Consider the following 25,218-nt stretch of genomic DNA (forward strand, 5'->3'; position numbering starts at 1 on the left):
AGAGACCACCTGAATGCATCGCGTGTAGCTTCACCGTACTAATTAATTTACGACCACGTCCCATTCTTTGTGCCTCTGATATCTACATTGATGACAATCAAATTTATGACTTGAATATTCATTATAATATGACTGTCGTCACATTCTCACTGAGATGAGTGATTCCAATAATGAAATCACCTAAGTCGAAATCGAATAAATAAGTAATGATTGAACAGTTTTGCATAAGAGAACTAATGCTAATTGTATTATCGAGTGTTATGAGTCTGCTATTTAAGAAATGTGCCTCAGTTTTGAAAACGCTGATTATTAAAATTTTCTTCTAAATGTATATGTTTTAGCATCCTTATCCAACATGCTATAGTTACTCTATAAGCAGAGAAACCATACGGTATGAAATCTAATTAATATCTTTTTTTTTCAACTAAAGATTTCCACTACCAAATTAACTACTTGAGATCCTAATAAGGGTCACAATAATGGCGATTTATCCTTGGGAGAAAAACCTTAGCATCTGCAACAATCAGCTAGACTAGAATTTGAACACAGCCATGTTGACTAGGAGTCAAGGAGCGTCTAAGGATATCCAAGGTGTACATCATTTATACGTCTAGATAGACTATGACGTGTGAAAACGTGGATAATAATTGAGGTGTACAATTTACACTAATACAAAGTGACATATAAATTGTGTAGGACGTAGCTTGTCACGCATATAATAGTAATAAACCTGGCTTGTTTGTTATCGGTTGTCTAACAGCAATCTAAGGTTCAAGGGCTTGACTCGGTAGAAACCAGGTACAAACGCTTAAAGTTCTACTATGTTTCTTTTTTTTAAGTAAAATTTCCAAATGTCAAATGTTCTGAAAAAACACCGAAAGCGAGTTAATAAACAAAATATTGAAATTACTCAACATTTGAAACCCTTAAGAACCATATTCCCAGCTACCTATCCGATTCCCAAGCGGCGCTTTTATCAAATTACAATGATTTACGATGACAATTATCAATTTATCATGCCGATATAACTTATAACAGTAGAAACATTCGAAATTAATAAAAATAAGCTGTGTGTATCATAAAAAATTACCATCGTCTAAAGTCCCACAGTCCTTAACGCACCGAATAAAGACGCCCACATACAGGTAAAAGTCACTTTCCAAACGTGATTGTATATTGTGACATGTCAACAGAGACGTCTTCTGCATACACTCTACGTAACTACGAAAGATATAGTTGCCTCTTGAAAAACTAAGAGAAAGTTAAAACAATAGAAACGGCAATTCTATACCGCTATTAATATATAAAACAGGGTGTGTGTACCTAATAGTGTACACCCGTAAGAAGCGAAAAATACAATTAAAATTCGACCCCTATAGCCAAATGGTTAGTGAGCCTGACTACTAAGCTAGAGGTCCCGGGTTCAAATCCCGGTAGGTGCAATCATTTATATGATAAATATGGATGTTTGTTTCCGAGTCATGGATGTATTTATCTAATATCTTTAAATGAGCAATTCTTATATATATATATATATTCTGAACATACAGGTAGTTTCGGGGGCGAGAATTCGACCTAGCTAGGTTTCAATATTAAAAAATGTAATTTATCCGTGTTTTATATATATATATATATATATATATTATATACACAAGACTATAATAGCTCAGATGGGACATTGGGTGATCTGAAAGCAGAAGACCCTGGTTCGAATCCAGATGTCCTATAGTATTTTTTTTGTTCAAGTTTTGTACATTCTTAAAAATCCGAGCAAGGCTCGGTCGTCCAGATATTGTATGTTTAAGTAAGTATATTGTATTTAATATATCGTTGACTTGTACCCATAGTACAGGCTATGCCTAGTTTGGGGCAAGATAATTCGTGTAAAAGTGTGTGTCAACATTACATTATTATTTTAAAAAGTATCAGCAGTAAATATATAAATCCGTTGAAATTAGCAAGTATTCATTTTTCTATCTCTATGTCTTTATATAAATAATGAAAATGGTCTTTGTTTGAGGCTCTTTCACACCTAAACCACTGATCGTATCGACCACTGATCGTATGAAACTACCACCATTCGATGCGAAATTTATCCTAGATGGTTTATGGCTACTTATTTTTCGAATTCCATCATATCATCATCAATTATAAACATCATAATCAAGATTATAATAATCATAATCATTAACGTCGAGTGTAACAGAAAAGCGTGTACGATTTCTTTTTTTTTTTAATTCTGCCATACGTCAATATAGAAGTTTCACTTCATAAAATCAATAAGAATCAACAATGTATTTAATAAACTTTAAATCACAGAGTAGTCAGTTGTCAGGCAGTACTGTGGGAGTTCCACTTCAAAAAGGGGATTCAATTTATGGAAATCGATGACAAACGAGCGATGTTATGATGTTAAGTGATCACCGCCACCCACATGCAAGAGCAGCACCAGAGGAATCACAGGAGCGTTGCCGGCCTTTAAGGAATGTGTACGCGCTTTTTTTGAAGGTTCTCATGTCGTATCGTCCCGGAAATACCACACTAGGAAGCTCATTCCACAGCTTTTTAGTACGTGGAAGAAAGCTCAACCTCATATATCCTAATTTGATGCGTATTGTGTGAAGGTGAAGTTTGGCGGCAAGAATCAGGTGAAACAGCTCTTCGGAACACTCCCCGTGATAAATGCGATAGAACACAAACATTGAAGCGACGTCTCTACGCAACCCCAGGTGATCGAGCCGTTCACAGAGCATTGGGTCTCCAACAATTCAAGCAGCTCTGAGTTGCAAGCGGTCAAATGGTTCGAGCTGATATTTAACTAATGAAACTGTTGAAAAATACCAAATATGGCCAATGAGACTTCTCTCTACTTAGTTATTCACTATTATCATATCATAATCCACCAATTTTACTAGCTTCAAATAAAACTCCATAATAAAACAATTTATCTCAGCCGTGTATAAGTTTATTAAAAACAACCAGTATGTAATGTCTTTCAGTGGTATTTATATGAAAAAAATGCATTTTAATGAGTATTGATGAAAAACATAAATAGTAAATACATTGAGTGTACTATTTAATTCAATGTTTATAATTTTATTCGAAGTACGTAATGTAAAGCATACAAAATAAAACTTTCTTACTGTAAGCGTGCTGTGCCAACATTAAGTATTATGTCCGATCAATTATCAACCAATTTAATGTAAAGGTAATTTTTATAAGCGACAGTAAATTTAAATTCGAATACTTTCCCACTGTCCCTCGACACTTATCAAATGGTGGTTGGGAACACCTACTGTTTAACAACTGTTCTACAATATTGGGTTACGTAATATTTGTGCTTAAGTTGTCTAGACACGTTTCATATATTTTACAGTCGACTTAAACAATAGTTATATCATAATAAATGTTTCTTGCTTTTTAGGGGCCTGGCTTATGTGCTCGTGAGGAACCTTAAGGCTGGTTCTATTTAAAATCTTTATCCGTTGCAATAATGATATTTTTTTAAATTAAAATACACCACTAGTGTTCGGGAAGAAAAATTATATAAAAAATTTATTTCTAGCATATTTTCCATTTTTTGGCTGTTTTTTGACCGAAAAATGGTAGCTATTTTTTATAAGAATTGACGAGCCGAGTAATAATTTGTGTAGCTGATGGTATATACCCTCTGCTCGTTACAATGTAGAGCCACTAGGATTTTAGCCTAAATACATGATCGTATTTTGTACGGCCATTTGTACCCATCTGATCAGAAATTCCCACTGGTAAATATTACTCCATAGAAACTATTAGTCCTCCTCATCCTTTTATAATAGGCTGTCAAAAGGCTCTCAATTTGTAAAATTTATAATTGCAATTTGCCAGAATTATAATAATCCTTATTTTGTGAAAGTTATAGTGTAAAGTACAATAGAACACAGTGCGCTCTGGATTCTTGAAAAATGCAAAATCTCTGAGCGGCAATACAATTCCGCTCGTTACCTTGAGCCATAAGATGTTAAGTTTCATTTGCCCAGTAATTTCACTAGCTACGGCGCCCTTCTGACCGTAACATTATAATGCTTTTATATTACTGCTTCACAGCAGAAAAATATATAATAGTACAAATAATTCTAACATAAACATACATTTAAATGAGCGTTAACTAGACTCTTAATAATTCGCACCTAGCACAACATATCATTTTATTACAATCACCAACAATCACTTAAATAAATCCGACGATTAGATTTGGAGAGCCGTGCGTTTACAATTGATCGTTAGAGGCAAGAGGCTAACGGAATTTCGAGTACGTCTACAAGTAATTTGCACAAGTCTAAGATATTATTTATTTCTTGATGTGAATGAATATTCTGTGAGATGTATGTGAAATAGGTCTGTAGGCACATTGAATTGATTCGTTAATAGTGTTATTATTCAAGAAATATTATGGTTAAACGACTGTTAAATGGGTATTTAGGCAGTTAATATTTATGTGTACAAATTTATTTTGTAGCCAAAATTCATTAACGATACGTGACTCGATCCCGCGTCTTTGTTTCCGTCCAGCGCCCTTACAAACTGTGTATGTTTTATCTATAGACAGCTGTTTGGTAGTCATACCATCTGATAAGTATCGACAAAAGATTATTTTAATTATAGTTTATTTCATGTGGACCAGACATCTCTAACTATAAAATAAAGAACTTACTCGTACATCACGTATAAACGCATGATTATTTTCTTAAATAACGGAATGCATAAGTAACGAAATACAAACAGCAAACAGTTCACTGGAACACCTAACCTTACTGAACTACGTTGTTCCACGCAAATTCTAATGCTTTAACACATTTGACAATACAATATACTTAAGTGTAATTGAATTGTGTATGTGAAATATATTTGTATATATTTTATGTATTATTTCATCATTATTTAGACAAGTCAGTGATATAACTAACTAGAGATTCAAAAATAAAATAAAAGTCATCGTTAAAAGAATACTTTTTACAGAATCCTTATTAAATATATTTTATCTGCTGTTTAAAGTAGATTACTATAACAATAATTTGTAATTGTTAACGTTTAGTCGATAATTATTTTATAATTTACTTTTTAATGATTGCTATTCTACTTTGTTTACGATACATCTATGTGTGACTAATTGAAAATTCTTCTTTACTTTTCTTTTTAAATATTAGTTTAATTTAATTATAAGCGGCTTCACACACAGATAAGCTTCTTAAAGTTTAAGTGTGTGTTATTGTATTGTAAGCTATAAACTACCATTTGTTTTAAATAAATAAAAAATAAAAAACCTGGATTACATGCCGGACTTTTTAAGCAGACTTACTACTAACACCTAGTCACCTCCCAATATAGAATAACAAACAATAATTTATAATTCTTAACTGGCGAAGAATCTTTAAAAAAAAAATTATTTACACTATATTAAAGGCATTAAAGTTTTTATTAAATTATTAATTATCTGTACAAGTCTATCCATACCTTTATATTAATAAAGAAAGTTAACCCCTTATTCGAACACGCTTCACAATCAATACAAGTTTTACTTTTTTTACCAGCATCAAGCTCGATGTCTTAGAAATTCGGCGATTCATTAGAGAACAAAAACATTCCGGCCATGATTAATACGTTTTTAATAACGCCCACTTTAGTTAAAAATGCCACCGCACAATACGTCTAGACATACGATATTAGTAATATGTAATATGATATAGCTTTACGACAAACAGCCTACGCGGCAATGTGATTCGCTCATGTTCTTTGGTTATGCAAATTGGTAGAACAGTGTAAGTAGATACATTTGCTGTCTTTGTGAAGTTTGTTAAATGTTCAATAGAGCTGATAAATTTTTCAATCGAAACTTCTTTAACGACTTATGAGAGAAATTTTATTGCAAAAGTCATGTTTTTCGGTTACGCGCCATGTTGTTTTGTCAAAGAGGATTTAAATACTACGTAATAAGTGGCTGGACTGCCTACATAAAATTGAAATTAAGTTTAGTACGTTTAGTGCAGTGAGATTTGATAAAAGTTTGAATAAGCATTTACAACGTGGCGACGAAGTATAATCCGGCTATGTTTGAAAGCGAACAGTGCTAAAAATGTAGTGGATTTCCGTTTTTTACTAGATTATAGCCGTCATCTGTCAATCTATCAATCACTGCACGTTGCATACAATCTAGTGAATCGCTTTTTATTTGTGAGTTTCGCTAGACTGAAACCTATATTCAGTTTAAAGTGTAACGATTTCTTTTGGACCCATTGTTTAACGCGTACAACCTATAAGTTAAAAAACTCGATATATTTAAATCTGACTATAATATAATTATATAATACTAGCGGAACAGACAGAATTTGTCCTGTTCACATGTCTTAGATTTGAAAAATCAGTTTAGAAGTTAGGAGGAGATCACTAACATACGTTGAAGAATTATATAGACTGTATTGAGAATCTAAGCCAATCTCAAATTCACTGGAACACTAAAAAATCATCAAAATCAGTCCAGCCATTTAGGAGGTAGTTCAATTGTGAATGTAAACCATCCTCGAATCCACTTGAACACACACAGAAAATTTTATTCAAAACGGTCCAGCCGTTTCGGAGAAGTTCATCGTCAACACACGTACAAAAGAATTATACATATAAAGATGTAACACGAATGATGTATCAAGAAATTTCCATTTCTTGAAATTTGTTCTAGAAAAAAAAACTGAAATATACAGTGGTGGCATATCAAACTAACAATGATAAATTAAAACTCTTTTTGAAAACGGGTGAGGACATAGAAAGGATAAGTTTATCACTTAAATATTTATTGCAACAAATAACTCACAGTAAATGGATTTTGATAATATTTACGTTCCTATAGAGACTTATGAAATATTTCAACTAAAATATATTGTAATAATTAATTAATTAATTAATTGTGTCCCACGTTTTTACCTATTTCGTCCACATAAGTACATAAAATTAGGTCAGGTTTCAATAGGTAAAAACAATAGTCCAACGTTTATCGATTTAATTAATTCGTTTGGTATTTGGACAAGAATCGAATAAAAGTGGGCGGAATGGATTTATCACATATCATATTTCATTTCCATACCACTGTTTAAAACTTTGGGCAATAGTGTTTGATATATTGATATTTATATACCTATATCATATTAAAAAAGGCAAAATATCAATTATTTTAATCCAAAAACATTCGTTAAAGATGTTAATGATTATTAATAATTTCAAAGTATAACTATAAAAAATAAAGTAGGTATATGTTAACAACTATAAAATTTACAATTATAAAATTTAAATTAACTGTAAAAGCTCGAACCAAACATGTAATCAATCAACTGAGGTAAGCGGGCCCGGGATACTGAATGCTCATTGGACAGATAACGATGATAACATATCGTAGACAATCGCTATTGGCTATTGTGGATCTATATAAGATCTGTATTCTTATAATTTTATCTGAAATTATTCTTAAGAGGCGTCTGTGGGATAAATGATCTCCGTTATTGAGTGATATAGGTATTCTTCGCTTAACTTTTTCCTTGGTCTATACAAAAATTTTCAATCTGCAATTAAAATAATAAATGAATCGATACTTACGTGTATACAGTTAGTAGCATCCAGCACTTAAGTCGCGCGCCGGGAAGCCACGTGACGTAGCGACCTATCAGCGCGCAGTCGATACAATGTAGGTACAATACAAAGCATACCACTCCGAGGTGGCCACTGTAATTGGTAACTTATAACTGCTATCTCGATTTTCTATGACTAGTAATTAAACGCGGCTTATGTGAACTGTTTTGCTGACCCTACTTATCTAAGCATCGGCTGTCGGCCGAACTGATTTTGATACTTGACACGAATACGATTACCGAGGCTACTCTTTCTTGAGCTCTCCCCAGCATCTTCGTTCAATGGTATAATTTAATAAACTATTATGAAATCTAACATTTAATCTCTTTGTAATATAACGCAGTCGGAACACGCCATTCCCATATTGCACCTGAAACAAAAGCACATGTTTATATATCTATGCTCTTCACAAGTTATTCTTAGGCGGTCAACTGAGAATTTTTAGGGCAAAGTCGTAAATAAATCACACCTTCACGCGAGCTTGGAGCCTATTGTTTAAGCGCTACCATACAAACAAAAACTTTTATTTCTCGCCCAAACTTAACGTTGAAAAAAACCAACCGGCCCAGGAATTGTGCAATATCACTACAGAAAAGTCATTAAACAATGCCCCTGCCAAGAATTGAGGTGTTTATAAGTCCACGTTTATTCCGTCTCATTCCGCAAAAAGAGGAATTCAGGTAAAGTCAGTGAACGTTTTTTGCATTACCGAGAACTTATTATGCGGGATTTATGTCAGTTTTTGTAGCGTCCAAGCTAATTATTGTTATCTGCTTTTTGCTTGACCATAACGTTCTCTATAGGCAATAATGGCTCACTAATTCTCATGACACCTTAGGAGTCAAAGCGTCAATCGGTTTGGACGTTTGAATGCCATTGTGCGGACAGACAAAGCCACCCGCAACTCCTACCGTTCTTAAACGTTTTTATTACTAGCTCTGCATCTCATTCAGCACTCGCTCTTAGCTACCTCTGTTGTTCAACTAAGCCCTCGCAGTAATTAACGACTCAATTTTGCCTTAATATAATCACCATATCGCTGAGTCATTCAATCTCACCTAACGGCTCAGAGGGATCGCAAATTAAATTTCACGAGACGCGTATCGGCATGTGCGAAGGGAAATAAGTAACAATAAAATATCGAATTTAGAACGGCAATCCGGGCGCGTTGCTTATTATTTTAGCCAACAAAGTAGAAAACCATTTACAATAAATCATTTTGAATGCTTTCTCGGTTCCCATGCGTCGAGCGGGCGACGCAAAGGGTGATTTCTGTTTGAGTGTACATAAATAAAGGTAAAGGTTCTGTACAGATCCAGGTACACTAGTAACTTATGGACAGGAAGCTAGCCCTACTGGAAGTGGCAAGTGCGAGAAAAATAATTGCAAATTTATTTTATTTTTCTCAGATAACTCAGAAAAGTTCTTTTTACAAATAGTACGTTCCTAAGGTTTATTAAAATATAAAATCTCTTCATAATTGCATAATCTCATAGCAAGTTTACGGCGTTGTTATTGTCAATGGCATATCTATGATAAAACCTTTCAAATTATTTGATTTGATGGTTATTAAATAATTTCATATTTAATAACCATCAAATCTTTTCATTCTCTAACTATAAATAAAAATGTGATTACAAAAACACGGTTAATTAAACTATGGACTATATACCCAATTATAAATAGACGATAACATTCAGTCTACAGGTAAGAAGGCCCATGAAACTATGTAACAACATTTACGCTTTCAATGGCCAAACTTATTCATTGCCCTATATACGTGATATATGCAAATTTGAAAATTTTCGATGCTATAATAGAAATGGCTGAACAAAACGTCGTTGATATTTATTATTAAGAGTTGACCACCCACTATCAAATGACCTGACTGTTGTCTGTTGTCTCATGGCTAACTCATAAACATTGGTTTTCACTCATTTTTATTTCGGTCAATACCTCTATGATTGAAAGTAAATAGCTTTATGGTATGTCTGATTGCTAATTTATGTATGAAGGCTAACGTCCAAACGTCATTGATGTTTCTTGTTTATTATGTTTAGAAATTTATAACGAAATGCACACTGTTTCAAAACAATTATCAATTTTCACAACACCCAAGTGATGGGAATTTTTCTTTAGTAAAAAGGTTCGTCAGGTCAGAGGTTTTCACTAAAAGAAAGGCTATGTCATTCGTTAGCAAATAATTAATGTAAAGACGCATTTAAGGAGACTTAGCCAATCTCTCCAAGGGATATTATGGACATGTATTTTTTAAGGTCCGTCACAGATGATTTAAGGTGATATGTTATTTTCAAATTTTTTATTTTTGTTTTATTATCAAATTTTAATATATTCGTTTTTGGGACAATTATTATTATTTAACATGATAATTATCTATGCCACATCCAGCTTTATAAATCCGTAGTATTTAGCAGTATTTGCACACAAAGACCACACCGTAGAATGTGTTTGGCGGTCGATTAGATGGCGTGGCAGTATACGGGTCGCGGAGTTATGAAAGAAACGCTCCTTTAATTTAAGTGCCAGCTCATGTGACAATTGGCAATTCTTACGCGAATGTATTTTCACTGCTTTGGACAATTATGTAATATAAATGTTTTCAGTGACCGATAATGCTTTTTTGGTCCCATTTCGATATAATTTTCAATTCAAATTAATACATTCTCTACTTGCTAAATAAATATACAATCAAAAAACAATTTAAATCATGGTAAGGGTAAACAATTTAATTCTTTATATATTTTCCTGTGCGACTAGATATTTGGAGAGAGAACTCGGTACCTGTTATTCGAAACTCTTTTAATTATGTAATAAAATTATATAATTTATTATTGTAAAAATTTCAATATAAATAAATAAAGCGGGAATACACCAGCTCCTTAGCTTTGGTTAGTAAGCGCAAGCGCCGGCTGGTCCGTCTGCATTCCCGCTCCCTACCTCCATGCCCCGCGATTTGCTTGTAATCCGTGCGTCCACGCGGTGACCAGGCGTTAAGCAATGAATTACCTAACTTTCCGTTAAATATACCAAATAATCAATTAATATTTATTATTAATGTTTTTACTTCATAAACGATCGCCAAATATCACATCTTTGTCTTCATGCTGTATATATATTTAGGAAAAGTTCGCCTAGTATGTGAGGTACTATTTAATTTCTAATATATATTCTATATTAAGAGATTATTACTTACAACTGAAAAAATGTTGTATATACAGTATGCGTGGAACATCACACACAACGCCAGATTTTATTGCTATTTTTATAATCAGCATTGCACAAACCGCACTTCACGGTAATTCCATTTCTGAACTGCGGTTTTGTAACGTGAGAATGAGATTTGAAGTTCGATCACCTGTAATGATTTGATTTACGGTGTCGTTGGGGATGATTGCCAGGAGACAATATATATAAATACTGATGGGAAGGAAAATTCTCTAAACTCGTTGAAGAATCAGAAGAGCGTTTCAATCCCTGTTTATAACTAAACTAAAATACATCTTAATTCTTTGTACTAAAACATTACTTTAAGTAAGTAGATTACTACTTATATTATTATTATTATTTAAGTTTTAAATTAAAAAAAAAACAGTCTGTAATGTTGATCATCACGTCACGTTTTGATCAAACATCACTTTGATAACGTGTGTTCTAGGTGCAACGCAGAGATGCTCGAATTGTCGGGAACCCAGGGCTCTGTGAACAGCTAGAAATCTTGGCATTGCGTAGGGACGTCATTCTACCGCATTATCACGGGGAGTGTTCTAATGAGCTGTTTGACCTGATTCCTACCGCCAAACCGCGCTACCAATTAGGATATCATCCCTATCATCTGGATGTGTAGCTTTCCTCTACAGTGCGATTTTCAAAGAGTTTTCTTCTACGTTCAATCAAAATGTGGAATGAGATTCCTTGTGCGGTGTTTCCAGAACGATACAACATGGGTACCTAAATAATGTATACTTTTTTAAAGGTGACTCGTACGCTTGCTTATCCTCTCTGCTCGGAGTTAAATGGCCGCCGCGCATATTTATCATTGCACCGATATCAATAATGTTCTCAAGCTTCTCAAGGGTGCATAGAACTAAGTTGATCTTACTGAGATCGACTTAAAAAAAATTATATTAACAATTTGGTTGCCAATTTTGAATATCATATGCACAACACATACATATCGGTTTAGGGTTCCGTAAGTCGAAGTGAAATAATCTGAACCAATATAGGACTCATGTTAGTTTCAATTCCGGTCTGCCTATCTCTCTAACCCTGTTACTAATTCAGGCCCAATCATACCATACTATTGAAATGTTTTACAACTATCATGCACAACGTGACATACTTCTGAAAGACATACAGAGGGCTGCGTTATTAATAAATAATAATAAAACCGATTAGTGTTTTATTATAAGCTGGTTGAACTCCATGGTTGCTAAAAAATAGAAGAAAATCACCAGTACCCAGTAAGAACTTTAGTGATAGACAGACAAACAACTATATTCTGGCATTATAATGGAATTAATATTTGTCTGTAGCTTCACGGACAGCTTTCAACGCTTTTGAAGTTCGTGACCAATCAGTCGTCTATCGGTTTGTGTGCGTAATGAATGACTTAATTATAACGTTAGTGACTTACAAAATACTTGTGTAGACTGAGAAAGATACAGGAAAATAGAAAAGCTAAGTGAATCTATTACTTGGGTAAATTCGCACTATTTAGTGATACGCCTAATTCGGTGATACATAGTTTAAAAGCTAATGAATTAGGGTCTTTTAAATGCGACTTTCCTACATTAATTATAAACATTAAGTTACAATTCCTTCTGTACCGATTTATATTCGTAGGTCGCAATAATTCAACCACGCTTTGCCATCGGGACCTAGTATTTTTAATATCAAACCACTGGCTAATGCACACATTGGTAAATTAAAAAAATGTCACGTATTATCAGGCTGTCTAATCGTCTATACGCAAGTTACTAAGTCTATGAATGTCACTGTTCGAGGCAAGAAGTTGGTTGCGAGTCTCGCGATTGTGAAACTCCTCACATCGACGTGGTTCAAAAAGCATACGTAACCCAAAACATAACAGCTATCTACGCTATTCGCGGAATAAATAACGCCGGTACAGTAGCGTGCTTGTCTGTTATAACAGCTTCCTGACACTCAATGCGCAATAAACCGTATTCATACATTGCTATCACTCATGCAACTGCAGTAGCATGGCCTAACATTGTAAGTGCTTACGCTATTGGCTAGATAACATCGATAGCTCTAAACCTGATAGGTTAGTTGCCTGTTAATTACAAGCGTGTCGTTATTAAAGCTAAGTGACGCCCTCTAGTGCCCACGTTGTAACATTATTTATATCTTAATAACTCTTAAAGGTGTGAATTAACTGTTTAACGTTTATCAAAAGTAATTTCAACATAACAGTTATTTTAAAAAGGTTACCAAAAAATAATCAAAGCTTTAGTCAGACCAGGTCATACAAACGAAGACAGCCATTTTATAAATAAATATTTTGATGTTTTAACAAGTAAAAAACCTAATTCATAATAAATAACCTCAGCAATGCTTCAGCTTTGTGTTGGCCAGACCAGGTGATTTACAGTAGACTACCGCGATATGTATCAATGCATATTTTCCTGCTTTATCAAGCGTTATCAAGCACGAAAAAATAAATTTTATTATTGAAGAAATCTCAGTTCATTTTTAGAGCTATTGCAAGCTAGATATCAGACTGATCTGATCTAAAAGTTCTTTTTTTCCGCTCTCGGATATTACAAGTATAAAGATTCAAGTAACATTACAGATTACATTGATATTATAAATATTATCACGCAGGCAATGAAACACTGTTCAAAAAATATGTCATGGTTTTCGGTTGTTTAATTTGCAAATATCGACCGAAGTTGATCAGCCACTATCAAGTTAGTGCTATACTAGCTGTTCATAAAAATACGATCAAGTTTCTCAGCGGTTGTTATTAATTCCTATTTAATATTATTTAACTTTTTAAATAAGAAAAACTGCACCTTCCACCTTCGCACGACACGCCACAAGTTAGGATATCATCCTCACCATCTGGATGTGTGGCGGTCCTCCACAGTGCGGTTTTCAAGGAGCTTTCTTCCTCGTACCACGAAGCTGTGGAATGAGCTTCCTTGTGCGGTGTTTCCGGGACGATACGACATGGGTACCTTCAAGAAAAGCGCGTAAACCTTCCTTAAAGGCCGGCAACGCTCTTGTGATTCCTCTGGTGTTGCAGGAGAGTGTGGGCGGCGGTGATCACTTAACACCAGGTGACCCGTACGCTCGTTTGTCCTCCTATTCCATAAAAAAAAAACTGGTTGTTCTTTTAGCTTTTGCTCTAAATAGTAATTTTCATTATTATAACACTAAAATTAGGGATTGTTTGTAACTAATTCTAGTAGGCTTCATATGATACATAATAGCTTTAAGGGTAATTGTATACACTTTTATAATAGAGTCAGGCAATATCTATAAATAAATTTAAATGTTTTATTAAAAAATTACTCCACAGCTGAATATCTAAATGATCGGACAGTCTGGGACTAGATTGTGATTATTTTATAGCGATAGAAATGACTGTACAATATTTTATATTTTTATTGAAAAGAGCGCAAAAAAGAATGCTGGGAGAGTTTCTTGCGCCGCGTCTTCTCTCTCAGAGCGCCATTTGTTTCCGAAGCGGTAGTAGTAGTATCTGGTATATTAGAAATGACATAAAAAAGAATTCTAAAGGAATCAATTTTGAGAAAATAATTGCCTTTTATGCCTTTTACTACACTACTGTTTGGTCCTCTTTACATTGTCAAGAGTAACAAGATTTAGTACCGTATTCCAGAATGTAAACTGTAAACCGTGATCTAGTTAGATCTATTTTGTCACTGTCTTCATAACTAACGGCTCACGGATCGCGCATTTAGACCACCACAATATAGTAGCGTATAGACTATGAAAACTTGTGAGAGAGAAGAACAACTCTAATGGAGATACAGCAAGGTTGAAAACGCAAGCGAACCTATTAAGTCTAGCGCATTAAGTCGTAAACAATCAGCCACTCTTGGTATTTTGAATATTAAATTACTAGCTTTCGCACACAAAGACAAATCAAAATTGGTTACACATTATCGAGCTGTCAGCTCATCTATACGCTATAATATTCTAAGTCTATGATTGAGACATCTTACAGATAACGGAAGTATGAATGTTTTTTCATGTTGGATGATGCGACTGGAAGAATATTACAGGACTATTTAGTTCCGTTATTTCTCCCTTCTGAGAGTAACAAGTATATAAACTGTTAATGATTTAAATTTAATATTATTTAATAAATTTGAAACCATTCAAAATAAGCATGGATGTCGGCGTATTACTTAAACTAACATAAACTTTTTTTTGATGATATCATTGAAATCGACTTCGCCATATCTGGAACAAGTATGCACAAATGTACAGAGACAAACAGACATAAATTCTAAAAACTATAATTAGACCTCGGTTATTTGAGTATAACGTGTATAAATTTGAAAATAAAAACGTACAGATTGGACACATTTACGATTTTATTAAATAAAGATAAGGGCTTAAGTTAGAACATAACTCCTTGGCGCCATAACCAATCCCCTCATAATTAACTCGTTTTAAAGAAAGAACTAATTCGACACAATTAAAGCTTTTAGTTATAATTATACTTTTCAAAGGCGTGCGAAATAGGGTGCAAACTTTTTGTTGTGCAAAACATCTTGACCTAGAACCATTAATCAAAGTGAAATACGTACTTTGAATGCTTAAAACACGAATAACTCCGTTTTCATTTTATTTACTATGTATACATTTTGTTGTTTAACACTCAATTAAAGTAAAAGTGAAATATTTTATTACCAAACAATTATTTCTACAAACTACTTTTTTTGAAGTGAAATTTTCTATAGCGGCGTTGAGCACTTTTCTGTGGATGGGTATAAAATATTAAAATCGCGTCATGACACGTGACCTGATTTGTAAGACAGTCGTTGAAATTATGGATGAAAGCTGATTTTTCAGAGAGATAAACTTTTAAATGTAAAATAATTGTAATAGTCCCAACGTGTTAAATTTTTATGAAATATAAATTGTCATTTTTGTGTACGATAGCACAATAAATTAATATTGCATTTAACCACATAAATGCTAGTACTTTGGTACTAAAGCAATTCGTGAGAAACTATTCCCTAACCATTCCAAAATATTCAAAAATACACAACGTTAATGTTTAAGTATTCACTTCTGCTGGCACTCCCGAAGTGCATCCCGTTTTTATTTTTAATAGATGAGGAAGACATACGAGCATACTTACATACTATCGTTAGTCGTCACGGATTCTAAGTGATCACCGCCGCTCACATTATCTTGCAACACCAGAAGAATTACAGGAGTGTTACCTTTAAGAAAGATAATCGCGCTTTTTTGGAAGGTACCCATGTCGTATCGTCCTGGAAACAGCGCACAAGAAAGCTCATTCCACAGCTTATTAATGACAGTAACTTAAGTAAAACGAGATAAACATGTAATAATTAATGCACCTCACGGCTTCTCTATAGTTTCTGAATGTTAATGTAAATTATTTATTTTGGAGTAGTAGTAGTATGAGGAAACGAGGGTTAAGGTTATGTGTGATCACCACCGCCAATATTCCCTACCAAAACCAGAGGAATCACAGGAGCATTGCCAGCCCTTTTGGCAGATACAAATTTATTTCGAAAAATGTTGCATAGATTTCGAAACACCGCGCATGAAATGGTTTTGATACTTGAGTTGTGAACGAACAAATCCGATGCATATTAATTATAATAATAATATTGACACACTCTTACACAAAATATCTTAATGTTTATTTTCGAATACTAACTTGTTGAGTTAATTAATAATATTTATCGTCAAAATATGATTTTTAAAATATTTTGCATGCTGTCCGTACAAAACATGTTGTAAAACACATAAATTACTACCCGGGGCGAGTAAGAAACAAAAAGTGGGGCGAAACAAGAATAAAATAATAAATTATTCATTTTTCTTATTTTCGGGAGGAAACAGGAATAAAATCTGGGGCGAAACAAGAATTTTTTGTGTGGGGCGAAACTTTGCGGGACGAAACAGGAACAAATCTTATTTTCACATTATCTCTCCAGTTAAATGAAATCACAAAGACTGCTAGATTTGACCAAAAATTCAATTACCTAGTAGTATTACAGTCAGCTTACTACGTCGTAGGCCGCGTATTGTTTGATTATGACTATAATCAGTAGGAGACTTCTTTGCACTGAATTCTCTTTTTCTACCGTCAAATAACAATTTATAAACAATTAAATAAAAAACTTTTTAAAGGATTAAAACGCGTGTAATTGTAACTGTTATTTTACATTAGATTTTTGCGTAAATCTTACATTTTTATTATTATTTTAGTTAACCCGAAACGAGACCTTTCCAGATCTCGTTTTCAGGCGGAAAACACATTTACAATTACATGCGTTTTAATCCTTTAAAATTAATCAAAGAAAATACTATAAATAAACATTATTGTGTTTCAGTTTTAAGGGGACCGTAGCTAGTGAAGTGCAAATGTAAAAACTCTGTGGTTATATTTTCTTAATCAAATTTCGTTACAATATAGTATTGTACATTTAAATGTATTATTAAATAGCCTGATGATGATGTTTAGAAAAATCGTTAATCAACTATTTAGCAAACCATAAATCGGACGTAGTTTCTGAAAAACGTTCCAAGCCACAAACATCACAATTTACGGAATCCGTGTTTAAAGTTTAATAAATATTAGTGTATTCCATACACGTGGGTTGGGCTACTAAGTCATGATGTCATTTAAAGAGTGACAGTAGGGCTGCCATTTTTTGTCAGTCCGTTAACATATAACCGTTTAATTTATATTATATTAATTAAATAGATTAATAAATCACGTGACCAGTTTTATGTTTTTAACTCAATTTCGACATGATTATGGTTTGGAATGTTTTCCTGGAAATGCGTCCAATTATAAACTCGTGCTGCGCATAGAGACAAGAAAAATTCTATAATAAATAATAACGTAAGCCTTCTTTATCTAACTTAATGCAAGAAATATTTTAAAGTTCTATAATCAATACATATCCATTCATGAACACGTACTAAAATATTTAATGTCGATTTAGTTTTACAAATATTTAATTATATTTAGGAGTGGCAACGTTTCACATAGTAATCGCGTGATATAATATTAAAACATGAAATGTATCATAACAGATTTTTGATAATGTAATGTATGTACATAGATACATAAGTGCTTGCTACAAACTTTCACAACCATAATGTTAACACCAGGAACAGACATTAGCTTAAAATGCCTACTACTCGGATTTCAATTTGGATTATAACATAAATGACTTTCTTAATGATACCACATATTTGGAATGGAGTGAGCGCGCTCAGGCTATTAAATAATAAGTTTAATTGTACAATATTACTTTGCAAACATATTTTTTTGATGAAAAAAAAAGCCCGCCTAGTTTGTTGCGCCCATTCTTCTCAGGTCTGAGGCATTCGTTATAGAATGGGTGGAAGTTTAAGACTTTCAATAAGTGATGTGAGATCGAATCTATATATATATATAAATGAATTGCTGTTCGTTAGTCTCGCTAAAACTCGAGAACGGCTGGACCGATTTGGCTAATTTTGGTCTTGAATTATTTGTGGAAGGTTTAAAAGGTGAATAAATTGGAAAATGCTGCTAAATTAAATAAAAACATCAAATTTGTTTTTCCTTTGATGTGTCCATACATAATTTTTATGAGAGAATTTATTGACGAACGGTTTGACAGTTCTGCTGTGAAACAATTTCATTACGACAGCAGGGTGCATATTTTAAGAAGTAATTTTTGATGTTATGATATATTATTGACAAATTCATATAAAAACATTATTTTATTTATTATAAACAGAACAACGTCTGTCGGGTCAGCTAGTTTTGAATAAAAATATTTGAATTTGAATTTGACACCTAATTTTATTAAGTGTTAAGTCAATAAAAAAAAACTTTCTTCTGGGACTTAATAATGGATTAATAAGAAGTTAATGACAATTTTCAGCCGTCGATGAAGCCCTTTGAAATTCAAATGCATATTCTTGCAAAAGTATTTATATTCTTGCATCTATCTATAATCTTACATTTACTTACTTTACCTTGCTATCGCCAACTTTTACATGTGAAAGTTGCAACTTTGGCAAACGGATGCGAAGTTTCATTGAAAATAGTAGAATTGTTAAATCATGCCTATTATTAACAAAAGGTTAGTTTTTATCTTTATAACAAACTATCTCACTATCACATATTATAAGTTTTACAAAAACAAATTTTACGTTTTCTCTAACCACATATCTAAAGCGAAAGACTGCCGGAGAAATTTGCCAACACATAATCGAAATGGGATATTTAAAAATACAACAAAAGACTTGATCCTAAGTCTATGAACTACAAAATAATCTACTACATAAAATACTTCGAGAATCAAGATTCACCAGCTCCATAAAGCCTCGCTAAATATAAGTGCAAAAATTGTTCAGGAATCTGTTTTGAGAGCTGTGATGAATGACAACAAGGCTTGAATCGCACCCAACTTAGTTGCAATCATTTTTCTAAAATTCATTCGATTGTTGCTGGTTCTTATGACTACAGCAAGATCTATCTATGAGGATGTTTAAATAAAACATTTTTAAAGGATTAAAACGCGTGTAATTGTAACGGTTTTACATTAGATTTTGCTGTACACAAATACCACCTCCGAGGAAATAAATGGCGCTAAACTTCATAATGACAACTATGACAAATACTATCTTTGACTCACTTCATCTGCAGTCCCCCTGAAAACGAGATCTGGAAAGGTCTTGAAACGTCGGGTTAACTAAAATAAAAATGTAACTTTTACGCAAAAATCTTACGTAAAACCGTTACAATTACTCGCGTTTTAATCCTTTAAAAATGTCTTATTTAAATGTGTAACACTCGCGTTAATCAAAGAATATACTATATGAGGATGTTATTTTTTGTTATTAATTTAAATTTAAAGATTTAAACAGATATATAAGAACAATTTCGATACGAAAAAAGGAAAAATTTATTTGAGAATTAAGAATCTTCAAATAATGTAAACCACAATATAATCGAATCGCATATTCATGAAAAGCAATTGAGAACAACTTAATTAATCGCTCGTCCATTTACCGACATTTTTGTTGTCATGTCTGTCACAAAAGACATTCATAAACAATTATTAATCAAACTATTTCCTATGTCTATGGAAAAAGCCGACAGAACGACCTGTCACGGTATTTTAATCCAAAAGCAAACATTATTCGGAACACCGACCAACTTCGCAACATAAACTAACAGTATCCATGTGAAATGTTTATTTTATAGCCAGGTACAAAGTTTCCAAGTTTCAAACAAAACGTAGTTAGGAAGACGCAAGTATGGCTGCCGCGGCGACGCCAAGACTGTCCCGTAAAAGTTATCCCAGTCGATAACACCATTCCCGGCGATATATGGGGGTGACATTTTAAATTCTATTTTAGAATAGCGAAGTTAAATTTATTGATGATAATAATTCTCGAACTCGTTACGTGGATGGCCGTTTCGATGTTGTTCAACTTTTCTGTCGTCAATATCTGCTGTATACTTTTGTATGGAGTGTTGAGTTACTTACCTATCTATATTTGTATCACAATAAAATTTTAAAAAATTTGCTTCATATAAAGTTTTCAATTTGTTTGTTTTAATCACCTCATGGTTAGTTATGCCGCCAATACTCTAATTCAACAGCAGTGGTATCACAGGAGCGTTGCCGGCTTTAGGATCCGATTTTTTTTGAAAGAACCTTATGTTCGGGGCTCAACCTGGGAACTTCACGTAAGAATTTCATGACAATTCTAATTGTACGGAGAAAATAATTCCTTGGATACCTCTTAGGGTAATATGTATAGCTGAACTTTTATATTTACTACTGAAACTGAAATTTTATATTTACTGAGCCTTTTTATAAGTTCTAAACATGTGTAAGTGTATTCCTAAGTCACCAGGATTCCACGAAGTTATTTTTTTTTTGGCTGTAAAAGACAGTTAAAAACAAATATTGATTTTGAAATAGTCCACAAAATATGTGCTGACAACAACACATTAAACGAACAACGTAAAAATAAACAATAAAGTGTCTTACTTAAAAAAGGTAAATTAAAAAATTAATTATTTGGTGATCGTAACGTTATCTTAAGAGTTTGGCAATTACTAACTTAAGAAATTTAAGGCCACCAAAATTGATTTCTATCAAAGCACCTACTATAAAAAATAAGTTCATCTAAGTAACTAATAGAAACTGCCACAATTACAAAGAAAACAGTTTTATAGTAATTAAACCAGTACTGGGCCTAAAAGAAGATATTAATAATTATTCATCTTAGATAATAATAGATATAAAGAGTCTCTTGCTTTTAGGCAACCAATAAAACAGGCCAGGTTTATAACTTTAGTGTGCGTGACAAGCTACGTCTTACACTCGTGATTTGTAGGTATGACACTTGGTGTTAGTGTGCGTGAATTGCTCAAAATAGTGGTTGACTCAAAACTCGATTTTTTCGACGTTTTCACAGCTGTCACAGTCTATCTTGACGCATAAATGATCTAAGTAATTAATAAATTAAGTTTCGTGGCAAGGCATTTATGCTACACAATCATAAATACAGCTGGTACTATTAAAAATGGAAACAAATATAGAACATCTAGCAAAACTACATTTTCAATATTCAGCGAAAATACAGAATCTATTTTTAGACACAAGTTAGATAACCAAAGTATTACAAAGTTGGCAAGCGTTCCGCATCTTATCCGAAGAGTCCCCAGCATAATCTAATTTTCGATAATGTCTTCGAGTAAGCATTAGATTTATACAATCATTGTAGAAACTCTATTAGTTTTATTCGACTCATATATCTCAAGATTAATTGTTTCAGCTTATTTAGCAAGTTTTTTTTTAATTACAGTATATTCCGTTAATTGCGTTTGGTTTTACGTATGTTTTATAATTATTGTTGGTAATTTATCAACCTGCTTTAAAGAATTTTATTTATATTTTTAAATAATAGAATTGATACTATTTTCAGTAACAACTTTAAATGAATACTCATAAAAATTGATTATATTTTAACAGCAATGATTTATTCGACCACTTTCATGCACAATTACCCCTATGACTTTTATATGCATATTATAGATTCTTATCGCGATATTCCCATTGAATACTTGAATTTTAGTAGGATTCAGATAATTTATAATATTTATACGTCGTCGGTGACACAATAGGTTTAACCGTTGTCTCTCACCACGAAGCCACCGGTTCGATCCTAACCCGCCACGTACCAAAGAGTTGTCGGTTTATAAGTTTAGCAACAAGGATTCAGGGATATATTATTAAGCAAAACTTACGTCTGATGACTTTACCTATAGCAGATCCTGGCAAAACTTAATGTTTAACTGGGAAAAGAACTGCAAATAAAACCCAGCATAACAGTATGTGCTCGCCTGGTGGCGCCACTGTTAACTTTAGTCTTGGTTTCTTTACTAAGTCTGTGGTAATTTTAAAAGTAAAGCTGTATGTAAGTAATTGGGTTTGTATTGGAAGATTTCAACACTCTTGTGATGGTGTTGCAAGAGAATATGGACTGCGGTGATCACTTAACATCACGTGGCCCGTTGCTCATTTATCCTCACTCCTCCAATAATTCAAGCTTATATAAGCTTCGATTAATTTTTATACGGGTAGATGACAGCTGTGACATACAAGTAGCGGGTGTAAGACGTAGCTTGTCACGCACACTAAACTAATATTCCTGGCCTGTTTTTATTGGTTTTCTAACAGCCAGAGATCTAGTAGTAGATCCTGCAGATGAAGCCAAAACCTGAGAGTTGAACAAAAAGCAAAAAAAGGTTTTATAACGAGGCGGTACTCGAACGGTTAGCTCAGTTGGTTAGAGCACCGGCACGGAACGCCGGAGGTCGTGGGTTCGGATCCCATTGTTCATAAAATTTTGCTTATCAATTTTTTTTGTGTATAATTCTAGAAGTGAGGGTTATCACTTTAAAAGCATAACATATTGTTTAAAGACACTTGTTGAAATATCTTGATAATCTTATTAATTTTGTAAAGTTTCAATCAGACATCAGTAAAAATGGGATCTGTTAGGTCAGTGGTAGCAATATGCAAACACAGGGGTGAATGAAGCACTTACAGTGTAAAATAATTTTTCATGGTTTAAAAGACATAAAAGGCATTTATTTTCTCGAAATTGATTCCTTTAGAATTCTTTTTGATCTCATTTCTAATAAATACTAGATACTACTACCGTTTCGGAAACAAATGGCGCTCTGAGAGAGAAGAAGCGGCGCAAGAAACTCTCCCAGCATTCTTTTTTTGCGCTCTTTTCAATAAAATATACAATATTGCACAGTCATTTCTATCGCTATAAAATAATCACAGTCTAGTGCCAGGCTGTCCGATCATTTAGATATTCAGCAGTGGAGTAATAGGATTTACGACAGAGCCATTTTTATTATAAAACATTTAACCTAACCTTAATTCGTACTATCTATTGGATCAGCCTATAACGGGTACGATCTTATTTGATTAATAAATCTTTAATTTGATTGCTTTCTTTTTATAAAATTCTTCCTTCCAATTCTCTCTTTGTAAAGTTAAATATGTATATATTTTTCAAATTGTATAATTAAAATTTACTAGGTTAGTTAATTGATAAATACAAGATATTCTAAAATAAACATAATTTGATACCGTTGTGAACAACTCGAGCTAATCACCGAATTTTATTGTTTTTATTCCCCAATGTTATTTGGTATATATATTATATTTTTTGTGAAATTTGCCTATTTTGTAAATTTTTCTAAAAACAATTTTTAAGTTTCTATTAAACGTCATTCACATAATGCAAACCCTTTTTTGTTAGTTAAATAATTAAAACAAATATAAATTATATTACGTTACCTATTTAATTTACGAATGAAAAAAAGAATATTAATTCTATTGTATAAAATATATAAATAGGATGAACATTGCCTACAGGTGAATTTATTTATGAAAATAAACTCCTATTTAAGCCAAAGCTTGAATTAAGTTAAAAGTAGTCTTTTTCTTACCTGTATGCATATTTGGAACGACGTGCTTGCTTACAAAACTTTCCAAATTCTTAATTTATATGTTGCAACGAAAGTTTCCGATTAAATATTTAAAATATAAGACTATACTGAATTAAACGACTGCAACACCGATAGCTTACTAAACATAAATCTATAAGAAGCTGTTAATTCCTCAAGTTTTTCAATTGATTTTGCCGTCGCGTGTTAAGATATTAATCATGATGACTAACAGTCACCGGTCCAATAGGTACCCTGATGTTGGCTGCTCATTTGCGATAGAATTTGTCGTAAGAAAATTAATCGAACCCTGATCGATACAATCGCCATTAAAATTATCGTAGCATATTGATTTAAACAAAATAGGGCCACGTCGATTAGTTTATCAATTAGTCAAGCAAAAATTTATGTCAGCAAATAATATAGAAATAAAGAAAATAAAAAAACCAACCAAAAACATCCGGCGCAAAAAAAAATCCAAAAGAAAATTCGCACAAAAAATACACTTTACACAATGTTAGCACACACAAATAATAATCTCAAGTTTTCACTTACACCACACAAGCCATAACCGAGTGCCACAGAAAGTTTTAGATAAAATTTCGCGCCACTAGTACCCGAGAAAATTCGGCTATGTTAGGAAGGATGTGCGCATACCTACAGCTTAGATGAGACTGTGAAGAGCTCCGTGTGGCATGGCTTGTGCCGGCGTCGGCAGCAGGCAAGCGGCCGCGTGCATCGTACGCGCGAGCGGGCAGCGGGTGACTATACCCGCTCTTACCCCAGAGAGCGCGATGTATCTCTTCTCATCTAATGCTCGCTTCATGACTAGCGGTCGAGTTGTAGCGATCAGTTTTGAGTATTCTCCATATAATTTAATTGTTATGTATTTTACTTTAAAAAGCACAAAAATTTATTGAAGTAGGCGTTACTTTGAGGAAATCCATAATCATACAAATGATTTGAGTTTTCTTTCTGTTGTCTCGCCAAAATCTGGCACGACACTCGTCCTGAGGATGCCTCGTGTAGAGGCGAAACACGTGTCGAATTGTTTATAGATAAATATTGCGGAATGAACACTAAAGAAAACTCAAATCATTTGTATATAAAAGCACACCCTCAGACATTCTTTCTTCTTAGATCTGAGAAATATCTGTTCGGTTAGATGGATTCTATAAGTAATTTTTAAGTTTTATTAGAATAATACTTGAATTTTAATTAGTAAATATAATGGCTGAAAAAGGAAAATTTTGAAGTTCCAAGAAGAAAAATAAGTAATTTATAAATTTTAT

The 25,218-nt window shown here is 33.2% G+C and overlaps 1 protein-coding gene across 2 annotated transcripts in view; it reads right to left on the bottom strand.

Annotated features, from left to right (window-relative positions):
• LOC126975265 (uncharacterized) overlaps nucleotides 1-24,652 on the bottom strand; it is a 129,914-nt gene extending 105,262 nt beyond the window's left edge. Inside the window, exons 1-2 of one of the 2 annotated variants that reach the window (XM_050823074.1) lie at nucleotides 24,482-24,652; nucleotides 7,621-8,023 (exon numbers count right to left, since the gene is read on the bottom strand). In XM_050823074.1, the coding sequence (XP_050679031.1) occupies nucleotides 7,621-7,640 (20 nt within the window). In that variant the 5' untranslated portion in view covers nucleotides 7,641-8,023; nucleotides 24,482-24,652. Of the gene's footprint in view, nucleotides 1-7,620; nucleotides 8,024-24,377 lie in introns of both variants that reach the window. The other variant, XM_050823073.1, reaches the window with a different exon arrangement.
• Between the last annotated feature and the right edge of the window lie 566 nt (nucleotides 24,653-25,218).

Source organism: Leptidea sinapis, chromosome 35 (genome assembly GCF_905404315.1).
Source record: "Leptidea sinapis chromosome 35, ilLepSina1.1, whole genome shotgun sequence".
Taxonomy (NCBI): Eukaryota; Metazoa; Arthropoda; class Insecta; order Lepidoptera; family Pieridae; genus Leptidea; species Leptidea sinapis.